This window comes from Leuresthes tenuis, unplaced genomic scaffold, assembly GCF_036924035.1.
Source record: "Leuresthes tenuis unplaced genomic scaffold, fLeuTen1.0.hap1 SCAF_4, whole genome shotgun sequence".
Taxonomy (NCBI): Eukaryota; Metazoa; Chordata; class Actinopteri; order Atheriniformes; family Atherinopsidae; genus Leuresthes; species Leuresthes tenuis.
The window spans coordinates 25,210,784-25,224,414 of record NW_027325358.1 but is presented as its reverse complement, the minus strand read 5'-3'; the positions used below and the strand labels follow the sequence as shown (position 1 = coordinate 25,224,414).

At 40.2% G+C, this 13,631-nt stretch overlaps 2 protein-coding genes across 2 annotated transcripts in view; one reads left to right on the top strand and one right to left on the bottom strand.

The window, feature by feature from the left end:
- The window catches only part of LOC140304667 (uncharacterized), a 285,825-nt gene that overhangs the window by 48,078 nt on the left and 224,116 nt on the right, over positions 1-13,631 (top strand). The gene's annotated exons all lie outside the window — the stretch shown is intronic.
- Positions 1,071-3,932, bottom strand: fdx2 (ferredoxin 2). Its single transcript, XM_072383864.1, has 5 exons — positions 3,734-3,932; positions 3,366-3,417; positions 2,473-2,579; positions 2,310-2,397; positions 1,071-2,213 (listed from the first exon to the last, which is right to left on the bottom strand). Exons 1-5 carry the CDS (start codon positions 3,918-3,920, stop codon positions 2,057-2,059), a joined length of 591 nt encoding a protein of 196 aa, XP_072239965.1. The 5' UTR covers positions 3,921-3,932; the 3' UTR covers positions 1,071-2,056.

Sequence of the window (13,631 nt, the reverse complement as noted above, 5' to 3'; positions counted from 1 at the left end):
ATAATTGGATAAAAATAACGTCATAATCATAGCAGAGGTGAGGTCATAGAGCTACTGGTGTATACAAATATAGCAGGGACAGCTAAAAAGCTAAAGTTATGTGTTATGCGTGGTAGCTGTCGTCTACCATGACAGTGATAAAGCTCGCTCTAAGAAAAAAAAACGTAATTAATCAAACTGTATCTCGTACTACTCACCGAAAGGAATGTAACAAATGTTCCAACTCGTTGTCTTGTTTAAAAGCGTTCTAGAACGCAAATGTTGCACTTTTTACAAATCTAAAATGTTGAAGTTTTTCGCGGTTCTGAGTTTAACCGTCGCGAGCGCAGTCGCAGGTCGCATTATTACGGTCAGAGCTGTCCTTTCTGTTGGCCTACTCGTATAAACGTGTTTGACAGGGCCATTTAGTACTTTCCAAGTGCATTTGCATTGGACATTGAATTAACAAAGATCCTTTTTTTTTTTTAAATTAACTCTCCAAATCATGCTGACTTGTGTTATATGCCACTACTCAGTAATATACCTTTACGCTAAATTGCTGCGTGATCTGATTCATACCTGTGATCCTACAACGCTCACCTGACCGAGTTGGCCCTGGATTTCAGATCCTAACGTGAAATTCATCGATCCATTTCTGACTTTAGACTTGTAAGGGCCTCTCTGGCTGACCGCATCTCAGCCAAATCCTAACACAGCCAAAGTCTATCTTAAAAGTGCACAGCCCACGCAAAATGCCACCGCCATGCTGCTACTGGTATTGATGCTCACCATGAATTTTCACGTCGGTCGTCAGTGGATCGACTTTTCTGGGACCTCGAACCAGTGGAGCTGGTTGCTATGAGAGGATCTACGCGGGTGTTTTGGGTTGGCTAGATTACATCTGCCTGCATATATAAGTGTTGTTCGCCCACAGCTCTAGTTTTACGAGAAAACTGCTGTTAAAAGCATGCCGACATCATTTAGGTTTGATGCTGCCCGTCACCCAGTAAACGAGACAGAATTTTGGGTAAATCAAAGAAAGCTTCAGTCTTTAGGGCTGCTGGCTAAAGAATACAGTGTTCATATGCAAGTTTTTATTTTTAAAGCAGATTTTATTGCACATCTTTGAAGGTTTCAAATTAAGCTACACAGTTCACTTACATTTGTGCGTATGTCTGACAAGGACAGTAGACTTGAGAGTTCAGTTTAAATGAGGTGAGACCATCTTCTTGCTCTGGCTCACCTGAACCAGATTAACTAATTAAGCCTTAATCTGCATCCCCAGAGGAAGTGCTTTAAAATGAAGTTTCCAGTTTAAAACCTGAACCTTTTGAAATGTTTAGTGATTATTCAACATTTTGAATTCTGTTTTCTCTTGTAAGAAGCCCATCTTTAAGCATCGTCTACAACTTCATCATGATGTGCGGCTCTTCTGTCGGTTCTGAGAGTCGCGCAGCAGGAAAACCGCTCTGAGGTTTATGACTTGCGGCTACAATGATGAAAACTGCAACATTTATAAATGAACATAAAATAAACAAAACGCTATGTATACAATATCTGACAAGTGAATCAGGATGATAATGGACTGGTCAAAGCGATTAACAACATGTGATTTTTGTGCGTATGTGAGCTGTAACAAGGAATGTTCCATTGATCAGCAGAGAGATTGACTCTGCTCTGCAGTGTATCTTCAGTTGTCTGTTTTTGAACTGTGAACAGTCAGAGATTGAATGTCATAAAGAGGGCCTGAGAACGTTCCATATAAATAAATACAACATCAGTTCAGCCATCGACCTTTCGCTTCCATTTAACCATTAATATCAACTCCTGTGAAACTTGTGTAGTGTCCAGCTCAGCCTGATCTCATCTGCAGCTCTGTGCTGACATTTGTTAAAACTGTGGAATCTGTCAGTTAGCAAGGCATCTTATGAGTTGCCATGGACGACACTATCCTAGTTGTGCGCCCCCCCCCCCTCCAAAATCACTCAACCAGCACACATGGGGTCTTCCCTCAAAGTGACACCCTCTCATTTTTGTCCCTCTCCAGTCCCAATCTCTTCATCATCTGTTCCTCCTCTCAGTGAGGTTTGGGAACGTGCCCGTCCACATAGAAGTTCCTGGTGACTTTGGGCAGGGTGAGCTCGATGCCATCAAGCTCCGGGGTGAGAATGATCTGACATCCCAGTCGGGAGTTCTCCTGAAGCATGGCTGCCATGTCGAGCATGTCGTCCTCCCTTAAAAACAGAGATATCGGTCAACTCTCACCTTCTCTTCATCACACACAAAACTGTTGAGCTTAATATGAAAGACGGGATGACTGGCAGACAGACCTCTCTTCAGGTTCTGGCAGTTTGTCAAAATGGTCATCACTCACGTAGACGTGACACGTTGAGCAGGCAAGTGATGCCTCACAGGCTCCTAAATGAACCACAAACGCAAACGTTACGCAATTACTTCAGCAGCATGCTTCAGTTTGGCTTCAACAACCCTCACCTTCCAGGTCAATGCCATGTTTGTGAGCCAGATACATGACGTTATCGCCCACTTTGGCCTTAACTGGGATTCTCTGGCCAGTCCGATCTATATACACCACGTTGACCCTAAACAGCAGACAACAAACCATTTTAAAGCACTTTAAAACAGATTGTAGATTAACTGTCGTACAATTGTCAAGTAAATTTGAAGCTTTTTTTTTTTAATATTGCAAAACTGAAAATGCCGATTAGAATAATTTCCATATAGTATTAAAGTATTAAAAAAAAAGTATTAAAAAAAAAAAGATGTTTCTTCTCTAAAGGCTGATTTTTTTGTACTTTTGTGTGAAATCCATGCTTTCTGAAACCCTCTCTTATGCAAAGCAGAAAAAAAATTTAAAATGCAACTAGTATCTTGTGTCTATGACCACATTTAAACTGGAGAAACTGAATGTGACGTAAAGCCAACAACGTGGACAGAGGAAAACACTTCTGTGACAATTATTTTATCGGGTTCTGACTAATTACAGCTACTGTTGTAACATGCAAGTGGTTGGTTAAAAACAAAGCGCTCATCTGTGACTGAAGGAATGTGTGGCTGTGTGAGGTGTAACTTCAAATCAAATGTGTCGTGCAAAACTGGTTTAGAGTGGCTTTAGGTTTAGAGTTGCTCACTCGAGTTTAGCTCAGAATGAGTAAAATCTGAAACTGAGTTTTACACGACAAGGCAGCAACTTCAATTCATTTTTCACTTTCTTCTAAATCAAGTCAAGATCCCGGTGACTTTGACTTGTTTGCATGCTTAATAGCTGTAGCAGTGGTAGTGGGTGTTATTAAAAGTGTGTAGCTTGCATTATTCATTCCTGTCGACATCTTCGTGACACTTTATAATAAAAGCCCTGGACGACTTACACATCTTCTGGGTCCTCTTTATTGGAGCTCCCCTCCTCACCCTTGTGAAGACCTTTGAAAAGAAAAGCAGGGACATCAGGGCTCCGCCTCACTGAACCCGCTCAGGGGGATGTTTGACTTGTTGCAAAAGTTTCACAACAGCCCAAACTGGGAATGCTGCGATTGAGTTACACAAGTGTTATTGAGCTCATTTCCGAATGGATAAAATAGATGCAAGCTAAACTTTCGCAGGCGTCGCCAATCATTCAAACTCTATCTTAAAAAGATTGATGGCGTAACCAAATTACTGCGTCAAGTCGTAAACAAACAGTTCTAAATAAGATCGAGCTTTTGATGGTGGCTAAGTGTTAGCAAGCTGCACCACTCACCTATAGTCGTCTGTAAATGCCGACTTATCGTCCGGAAACTATCAAAGGAGCCCCTCCTTTGTAAACTAGATCTGTTGTTCAAACAGCTCTTTAATCCGCGCAGGGGACACGCGCTACAGTCCGGGATAACTCGAGAAAGGCTCAAAGTCAGCCCCATGCTCGACCGGACTGCAGCGGACGCCGCCATGACTCTGTTTTGGTCACATGCCCGAAAGCAGCCAATAGAAAAAGAGCGGCGGATAGACGACGTTTCTGCTGTGGCCTGATATTTCTTGTCCAGCAGGGGGCGCTGTTGTCTCACGTTCGAAATGGGGAAACAGAATTCATGTTGTAAACAGTTGAAATACTTTACTTCAATAAAAGTACACGATACAGTTACAATGCATTGCATACGTAAAAAAATTCAAGACTTTATTCAAGTTCAGATATTGTAGGCAAAATGTACTTTAGAATGTACAATTCTTTTCTTTTCTTTTTTTTTAATGCATTGACCAGTTTTTACAGGTTGGCCCGTTTGTTTCCTTTAAGTGATGTCTTCTTTCATGAGGGTGAAAATGCAACGTCCAAGATATACATTTAGATTTACATTGGCTAATTTCCACATTTAAACTTAGAATAGTAAGAAGTAAGTAATCAAGTGGTGATATCAGTTACTCTCAGTTTAATGTGTTGTTCTGCCACAGTGTCTTGCTTCAAAGAATAGATGCTGAAAAAAGCCCGTCAATACGACTGCCTCAAATAATTACTGACTATTGATAGTTTAATTAATTAAGTCCAGCATAACTTCATACAAACTGCCAGAGGAATAAGGAACACAGTTTTTTTTAAAGTCCATTCTGTCTTACATTATATGTACATGTTTCAGCCGTATTTCATTGCAGTAGCAGCTTTGACTTGTTTAAACATGTTATAGTTATGTCTTGGACACAGGATGCAAGTCTGGGCCCACAATTCATCCATCCATCCATTCTCTCTGCACACATTTCTTTTCCCAAGTCGTGGGCTCATAATTCTAAGGACTCTGAATAGAATATTTCCCCAGTGTATCATTCATACAAAACTCCACAGAAGCCACTTTTATAAAACAGTACAGTAAATTCATGTTGTGGCCTGTTTTTTTTTAGCTGTAGGGAAAACATGGATAAGAAATCTGATGTGGGCTCGTAGCAGGAAGCTGTGTGATTGCTGGTGTGTAAAGACAGAGAGGTGATGTTATGACTGCAGGGAGGTAAAGGGCTGATTCTCTTTATACCTAAAAAAAACTGTGGTGCTGTTAAACAACTCTTTTGCTGAAGAGAGTTGTGTTGATATTTGAGATGTGATTTATTGGCTTGAGCAGTTTTTAACTACCAATGAGCTCATCCTCTGGGACACCCATGTAATTTTTGTTTTAACTTCTTATCTCCCCCTCAGTATCTCACAATGAACTTTGCTTAGTGGGAAAGCACTCTCTTAAAGTAGGTTTAAGATGCACACTAACCTCCCATCTGGATCTGGCTGCTGGGGGTTCCTCCCATGTGGACGACCATAAAAAAAGTAAATGAGCCTCTCTGTCTACATTTTTATTTCATAGGGAATGCTCAGCAGACTGGCTTATAGATTATTACCATTTATATACTCTAAATCCACACAATGAAACACTATTATAGTTTCATGTATGTACTTGCTCTCTCTCACACACACCTGCACAGACTCCTGGGACAGTATTTGTGTGTGAGAATTTAGAGCTCTTAGTGTAACATTGGGCCCTCTTGTCCTCAGTTGCTGCAGATGTATGTGAGACGTGGTGGTGGGTTTACTGTCATGTGTAAAAGAAATTACACCCTTTTTCAGGTTTTATTGTTTTACGTTTCAGGAAATCGTGTAATTGAAAAAAAGTCGGTTCTTGCTCGCCCTTAAAATTTGCTAAATGCAACCATAGATGATCAGCAACACATGACATATCACGCCATGTTATTACTGATTTTGCAACAACTTAACTAAAATGCAGAAGCAGTGTTTAAAAAGTAAAAAGTACAATGTGTCATTCAACAGCTTGTAGAATCACCTGGAGCACCAATGATATCAGGTAATTATTATCTGCATGATGTTATCAGTCTCTGATATTGTTGTGAAAGATTTTGGACCACTCTTTCTTACAATGTTGCTTTAGTTCATTGATATTTGCAGGCATGTGTTTATATACAGCTCAGTGACTACAAAGTGCCGTGGTCCGACATGAGGCTGCAAAATAAGCTCAAATGATCCCTGCTGTGTTTGACAGTTGGTATGAGGTGTTTGTGCTGACATGCTGTGGTTTGGTTTTCATCAAACAAGGCACTATGCATTATGGCCAAACATCTCCACTTTGCATGTCTATTGGTTTGTTCACATGCAACTTTCTCCCAGAAACTCTACCAAACAAGACATGCCTGTTCAGTCCTTCTGGTATTAACATGCTAACAGAGGCCTAAAACATGACTCTAAAAAGGTGAACTGGCCTTTATCAGAATCAGTAGAATCCAGAATATGTGTGTGTGTGTGATGATTGACAGTTGAGCTGCACTTCCACCACTGCAACTTGTTCCAGAAAAGAGGTTTATTTGGCAGGTCCTGTCCTAACCCCACCTCTGTTTCCACAGCAGGAGTCAGGGCCAAAACATTGGCAAAATAAAATCAGCCTGGGGCCTGCGGTGCTGAACGTTAAACAAATTAAACAAGTGCTCCCAGTGTTTAATTTCTGACTTTCTGTCTCAGGGATCTCACATTTCTTCTAAAGCATAACTCTGTTCACTTTAAGGTAACTTTAAGGTGTATCAAAAGAAAAATTGTTATGTTTTTCACCCTCAGTCATGTATGCCAATTTCATTCAAAGTCTTGATCTCGACAAGAAAAAGCAGTAAATGAAATCTGAATCATTGATATTTTTTTCAAAGCAGTTACATTCTAAGACCAAACCAAACAAAAAGACACATCTCCGTGGAAATGTGAGACAGAAACATATTTTGAGTGAATGTAGCTCAGTGGCAGTTCATGGTTACGATACTTGTGACACTGTGAGAACAAAGCTGTGAATCACAGCAATAAATGCTAATGGACAAATGTTTCACAGTGGTTATGTTCTGTTATGACAAAACTTCTCCACTTTGCTCTCATCTGTCCAAAGGACATTGTTCCAGAAGTATTTTGTTCAGATGCAACTTTACAAACCTAAGCTGTATGCCGTGTTCTTTTTTACAGAGAAGAGGCTTTTCTCTTGCAGCCCTTCCAAACAAGCCATACCTGTTCAGTCTTTTTCTAATTGTGCTATCATGAACTTTAACATTTAACATGCTCACTGAGGCTCATAGAGACTGAGATGTAGCTCTTGGTTTTTGTTCTGAGCGTTGCACAGTCTGACCTTGGTCTGACCTTAACTTCCCGGGACGTCCACTACTGGGAAGACTGGCAACAGTCTAGAATGTTTCCCACTTGTGAACAATCTTTCTTACTGTAGTACGATTGACTCCAAATTAGTTTACAATTGCTTTTGTAAGCTAATTTCTAACATCTTTCCTCTTTGGCATTGTGTTAACAAACAGCTGAATGCTCAACCAGCAAACTATCAAAACTTCTGCTTTTATAGGGCTGCTCACATCTGCTGATGATTGATTAATCAAGTGCATGTGATTAGCAGTACATGACTGATACTTACCTTTTTAATTCCAATAGGAGAAGTGAGGTGTAATTGCACGCTGTCATTTTTGACCTCTCGGTGAGCACCTTGGGTTGGAAGAGTGTGTGTGGTGTATATCTTTACTAAGTAGTATCTTGTGGGAGTGCATGTGTTTTTGTACTGCACAGTCATCAAGGAGTGAAGGGAATATGAGCAACAGGAGCCACTTTATATCCCAGTCAAATATTTCACTACGGTCATGTAAAATAGAAAGTACATCATCTTCCGGTTCTAATGTTTTACACGTCAGGACATAATAAAGTAAAAATCACCTGGGCCTCACCAAGTCCTAAAATAAGGTAAATACAACATCAGATGAACAACAAGACGTGACACTATGTTATTATTCATTTAGCAAAAACTAAGAAAAATGACAGCATTCCTGGGCATTTTCTCATTGATTTAATGATCTCAGTGAATCTCCAGAGACCATGTGTATTTATACAGCTTATTTTACAAAAGCCAGATAAAGCATGGAATAACAGAGCGTTTCTCAACTGTCCTTTGGGTGCTCTCAGTCACTCCTGTCAGTACTGCCACAGTTGTTTTCACTTGTTGAACTTTATCACCCATAACAAGAGATTTGGGAACCAGGGGACATGTTACTTAAGAGTTTGGCTCATTGATGGGGCAAAGACGAATAAGATAATAGATGTACCTGCATAGCAAATACATGTTAGCTGGGTTAATGTAGTGATAGTTGAAATAGGCCTGGCAAAAATTGTAAGAGGCCTATTTTTTTAAGTTTCCAGGATGAATTAAACATACTGTGCTTTGTGCTCTAAACACTAATTTAAGCACCTCTGGTCCAAAGCTTAGAAATAGTCACTAAAACGCATGTAAATGACAACCTCTGCGCAGAAACCACATTGCTCAGCTGTTTGAGAACAATCTTGAAAGAGGTCATATCATGCTCTACCAGATTTACCCGCCAAAACAGTTGTGGCTTTTCAGAAGGCTGTGTTTCATACAGAGGGTGACAAGATGATGCAACGTGCTGCAGCAATATATAATATGTCAAATCATTTTGAGCATTAAAGCAAGTATATTAAGGCAAGTAAACCAAGTAAAGTCTTTAATTGATCCACTTTCCAGTATGCGTAACACAATGTGAATCAAGTTAATGCACGAAAACATTCAAAGTTGGACTGCAGGGTTTTGAACGTGTGCATTTTATCGTCAGTATTCACATTTTACTTCCCGTTTTCATTGTTCTTTTCAGGCTTAACGGTCAGAACATCAACAGCTGTGTTAGGCTACCACCATGAATGATGGCAGCTTCAATTGATTTGTGTTCCCCGCTTGGGGACAGTCTGCTCAGAGCTACATGAATTTCAGATGAGCGTTCCAACGAAGTGTAGCACTCTAATGTTTTATGGGTCGGCACTGTCTTTAAAGCTGCAAAGTGCGAGCGAACATTTTAAGCCAAAACAACTTGACGTATTTCCTTCAGTTTTGGAGACAGTAATGTTAAAACACCATTTTATTACAGCATGTTGAGCATGACTTCAATCAACACATATCAATAAAGAATATCTGAGCTAATTCAACTTCTGTTTAATCTTATCGTGACTTTCATCTTAATGTTGGGAACCGCTGCAGTGTTGCGTATTTTTATGCTTGTGCGTACCTGCATATGAGCAACATTGTGGTGACTACCCTCTCTCTGATGACTCACACAAACCTCTGAGTACAACTAACTGGAAACAGGTTAAAGAAAAAAAAAAAGTGCCCCTATCCCCCTTCACGCCTAATCTGCGTGGGAAAGCTTGTTTTCTCAACCAGACAAAAGGGATAACTACTATAAGTGAGTAAACACAGCAGCAGCCTGGAAGCTGGCTTTAAGGTGGGGAAAACCGCCTCTGTGCTATTGGAACGCTTTCCAAATTTTGTGTGTCACACACTCAAATGTAAGAATGCCTCACAATTCCCCCTGGGGCTTGTGTTGTTTCTAATTGATGGCCTGTTTCACACGCAGCATTAGAAACTCGGCTCTCGCCGCCATGTTTGCTTTAGCTCGATGTCAGGACGTGGTTCCAAACTGCAGTCTGTGCGACTATTGTCTGGCCTGTGACAGACGCCACTGACGGCTGACTGTTGACCTTTGACACCAGATAAAGAAAAGTGGCAGAGAGAGGTCGAAGGCTTGATCGGTCATGGAGGTGTAACAAATCATGTCAACAAATCCAAACAGACCAAGGAGGCCAGTCTGGTTATGTCTTTCCGAATTGATGATTTGGTGAAAACCTTGGGAACTGAATTGTAACTTGTATTAGTATAAAATGCATGAACCTTCACTTTTTAAAGAGTTTAAATTATCGCCTGTCACTGTATCTTCCAGTAAACATTACAGAGTGAATAGAGTAGCTGCAGGGCTTTGTTTTTTCATGGTAGGTAAATACACATTTAATTTATTGAGTTTCAGAATAGGAGGAGGTTGTTCAGACATTTAAGCTCAGTAACCTTTGTCTGAATTGTTATAAATACAATGTAGAAATGTAAAAAAAAAGTGAAGATAAAGATTACACTGCTGAAGAAAACTGGTCTCATAATCTGCAGCTTTAATGTTTTATGTTTTGTTTTGTTTTTTGTTTTTTCAGATTGTGGGTCACTTTTCTGAGCATCATTGTCAGACATCCTGGTCATGATGATCCTAAAGGCTTAGGAAAAAAGTAACTGGATTTCTGGGGTTTTTTTTGTTACCCGAAGAGGTTCCATCTGTCATCCAAGAGGCCTCTTCACCTCTAACTGACTGATAGAGTCCCGGGTATTTAACCACTTGTTGGGTCATTATCATTCTGTCGAGAGATTAAATTTCTACAAGAACCAAAATAGAAAACCAGTCACTTTCTAAGTAATCAATTTCCGATGAGTTCAGTAACCTTGGCGTTGTTTTTTATTTTCAGCTACTCAGAAAATCTTCCTCTGCTTCAACTGCTCACAAAACAATTATCAAAATTAGGATGTCAGTTCCGTGACAGCCTGAGGGAAGAAACTACTTCTGACTCTGTTAATAACTGTAGCAGTGCACACTTACGCGTCGCTTGCCAGACAGCAGCAGGATGACCAGGTTGAGGTGGTTTTTGTCTTTTTCCTTTGGGCTGTACATACACTCCTCCCTACAGTGACATGGTGGTGCTTGGTAGACAGGTTTTATTCACCCACTGCAGAGTCTTCTTGCCTGTACTAGGTTGTGATCTATTGGCTCTTTATAAAGGTTTCCATGAATTTGGTACATGTGTTTAGCTTTTAATTCCTCGTCAAAGATCATTCTGAAGGCTTCTTTTTCAGTCACATCGCGGTTGTAAGGGCAGCATTTGCACTCAGGAAATGTGTGCAGTCCTCTTCTGTGGTCATGAATGCAAAGTCATTAGAGATTAGGCAGATTAAAAATGAGATGACTGACGTGATATATGATTCACAGAAACTGTAGAGCCGTTATTGTATACGTCAATTGAGCTCGCATGTCTGTATGTGTTGCACTTTACTGCAAATAGCAAAAAGTGGCTTGCCTGTGTGTGATATGTGTGTGTGTCCGTGTCTGCTTTGCTGAGGTTAAATTATGGCTGTAACGGTAACTGTAATTGCCCCTCTACGGTCCAGTAGAGGTATGATGTCTCTCTTGAGGACTGAGAGGTGCGAACTCAAGAGCTTGTTTCCCTCTACATGCTCCCAGCACAAGTTTTCATTGCAGCTGTAAATTTTCTTCATTTCAACAACATATTTCAGAATGAGTGATTAGCTCGTCGAGAATGTCTGTGGTCAGACCTGGGTGATTTTATTTTCAGAAGGAAATTACATCCAATTAAATGTGTGCATGCTTAGCTCTCCTCGTTGCAGGATTTGGTTTAAGTAGGATTTCCCAAACTGTCAAGTCTGCTGTGTTCAACACGGGTTGATTTTATGTTCAGTGATTAACTGTAACTAAACCTACATGAACAGACAGTCTTGTTCTCATTTGTGCACAGGGCTGCAGCACACATTAGTGCTATGCGATGTGTCTCATATTCACAGTTTTGTGGTTCTCTTTGGGTCACAATCTTTGTTTACCACAGCAAGAGCTGAATTTTTCTGCCAAAGTCTCCAAAAGACAGACAAATAAAGGATTTGATGAAGAAAGCAGCATTCATATTGAGAGTACTTCTGATTGTTATTTCACATTGATAAGTACTTTTGAGTTTTATCCTTTTTTTAGCCTTTATAAATGTAAAAGTTAAAACGAGACATCAAACTCAGAAATGATTGCTGCTTGTCCATGTATACTTCCCTTCTGTCTCTCTTTTTCACGTTGCGTTTTCCCTTTGCACGCCTGAGCCCTCATCCCTCACTTACTTCATAACCAAAACAAAACTCTTTTTCTTTTTTCTTCTTTTTCTTGTCATGATCAGACAGATGTGTCTGCAGAGTGTAGTCAGTATAAACAGTGTTATCAGTGCAGCTTGCAGACCGATACGACCCAAAGCACCATGTGACAGGAAACATATTTTATGGGTGGCTTTCGCTGTGTTTCATAGTAGCACGACTTGACAGCAGATATCAGAGCGTTTACACAGCAGTCTTATTTTTTTGGATATGACAATACAAAATAGAACCTACACTGTATCCTGTACACTTTCTTATAATCACAGATAATTAGACCAGTTTTTTTTTGACAGGGCCACAGATGTAAAGTCATAGCAGTCAGACTGATTGTGATCTGCCAACCATCACATAGAAGGTGAAATTGATCAAACTTGTCTCTTTTTGTCCATCAGTTGTTGCCATCAGCTCCAGGGCCTCTATGTAAGACATTATCATCACTAAATGTGTTTATAAAAAGTGGAAGTGAGCTGTGTCCACTTCTGTAGCCCGGAGTAGAACATCTTCATTGAAAATGCACTTCGGGGAGTTGCGTTCCCATCAATGTTGTTCGATGTTAATAGGAGCCAGAGCTGATAAATACATGTGACTACTGCTGAATCGTGTGATGCAGGACTGAATGCTGGTTAAAACTATTCTGTTGCTCTCAATATCCAGAAATAAAAAGGTTTTAGCATGTTTTTCTTTTTACCAGTACAACAAACGTCTCAGTTTTAGCCCAAAAAGCCTATTTTGTAAAATTTGCTACGTTTGGCCAAATAAAGCTATTATACATTTTAGATTGAGGGTTTGATTAACTAGATTATTTTGAATGTGGATAAATGAATCCAAAGCTAATACTACAGGTTCATAACCTGTCAGCCCAGCTGCCCTGCAAGGTAAATGTGGATTAATATGAGTTTGTGTAGATCAACATTGTTTAAGAGGAAGAATTCAATTTTAAGACAGTCTAATGCGAGGAAATCCCCATGTTTGATCCATTCATGTGTTCACACCTGATTCACATGATTTATACTGGTCATCTTTGGCTCCAAGTTAGTTTTTCTTTTCCGCATGGTTCTGGGTGATTTGTCTTTTAATACTGTGCCAAAAAAGCCAAGAAAACTTGACAGACTACACACCTTAGCAAACAGGTCTGTTTTGTATTGGTGAGTGAAATAGTTTGAAGCTCTGCAGACAGCTCCTCTGTGAATTTGTCTCACAGCCTGGAAATTAGATCTGTACTCACTGTATTTTCTTTCTTCTGCACTTCAGATTCGATCTGCATCTCTCTCTGATGCTGATTTTAAGCTCTTATGCATCTGAGGACACGTGAGAAGTATTTCCAAGTTGTAAGAGAACTATGACGAGTTAAGATTTCTGCGACGCCTAAGCAAACTAAAACAAAGCCCTCATTCTTCTTGCATCTCAGGGGTTTGTTCAGCGCACTGGAGGAGGATTATGATGGGACAGATTTATGAGGGGATGGAACGGAGAGCATGCAGCAGAAGAATCAAACACAGGAAAAGTCATTTGTTCAAACTGGCACCAAATTCATTGTGATTTCAGACCAGACTTGCCCTAAACTTATCTAAAGAACAGCCACAGCTTTCATTTAATTTGAGATGATAATTTAAGCACTGAACTTTATGTCCACACACACTAACGTACATATCTGTCTTCCACTAGTCTTTCCTTCACTTAACACTACACCCTTGCTATGGGTTGATTGTTTTACTTTTTCCCCTATCACATTGCACCACCACCCTACCATACAAGACTATGACACACGCACACACACACACACACACGCGCGCGCACACCCACGCACACACGCACGCACACACACATACGCACACACCCATG

Bases quoted from the DNA above. Each gene is read 5' to 3' on its own strand.
- fdx2 (XM_072383864.1), bottom strand. From the start codon at position 3,920: ATGGCGGCGTCCGCTGCAGTCCGGTCGAGCATGGGGCTGACTTTGAGC. The intron at 2,398-2,472 runs GTGAGGGTTGTT...TGGTTCATTTAG, and splicing joins ACATGGCATTGACCTGGAAG to GAGCCTGTGAGGCATCACTT. The intron at 2,214-2,309 runs GTCTGTCTGCCA...TCTGTTTTTAAG, and splicing joins CTGCCAGAACCTGAAGAGAG to GGAGGACGACATGCTCGACA.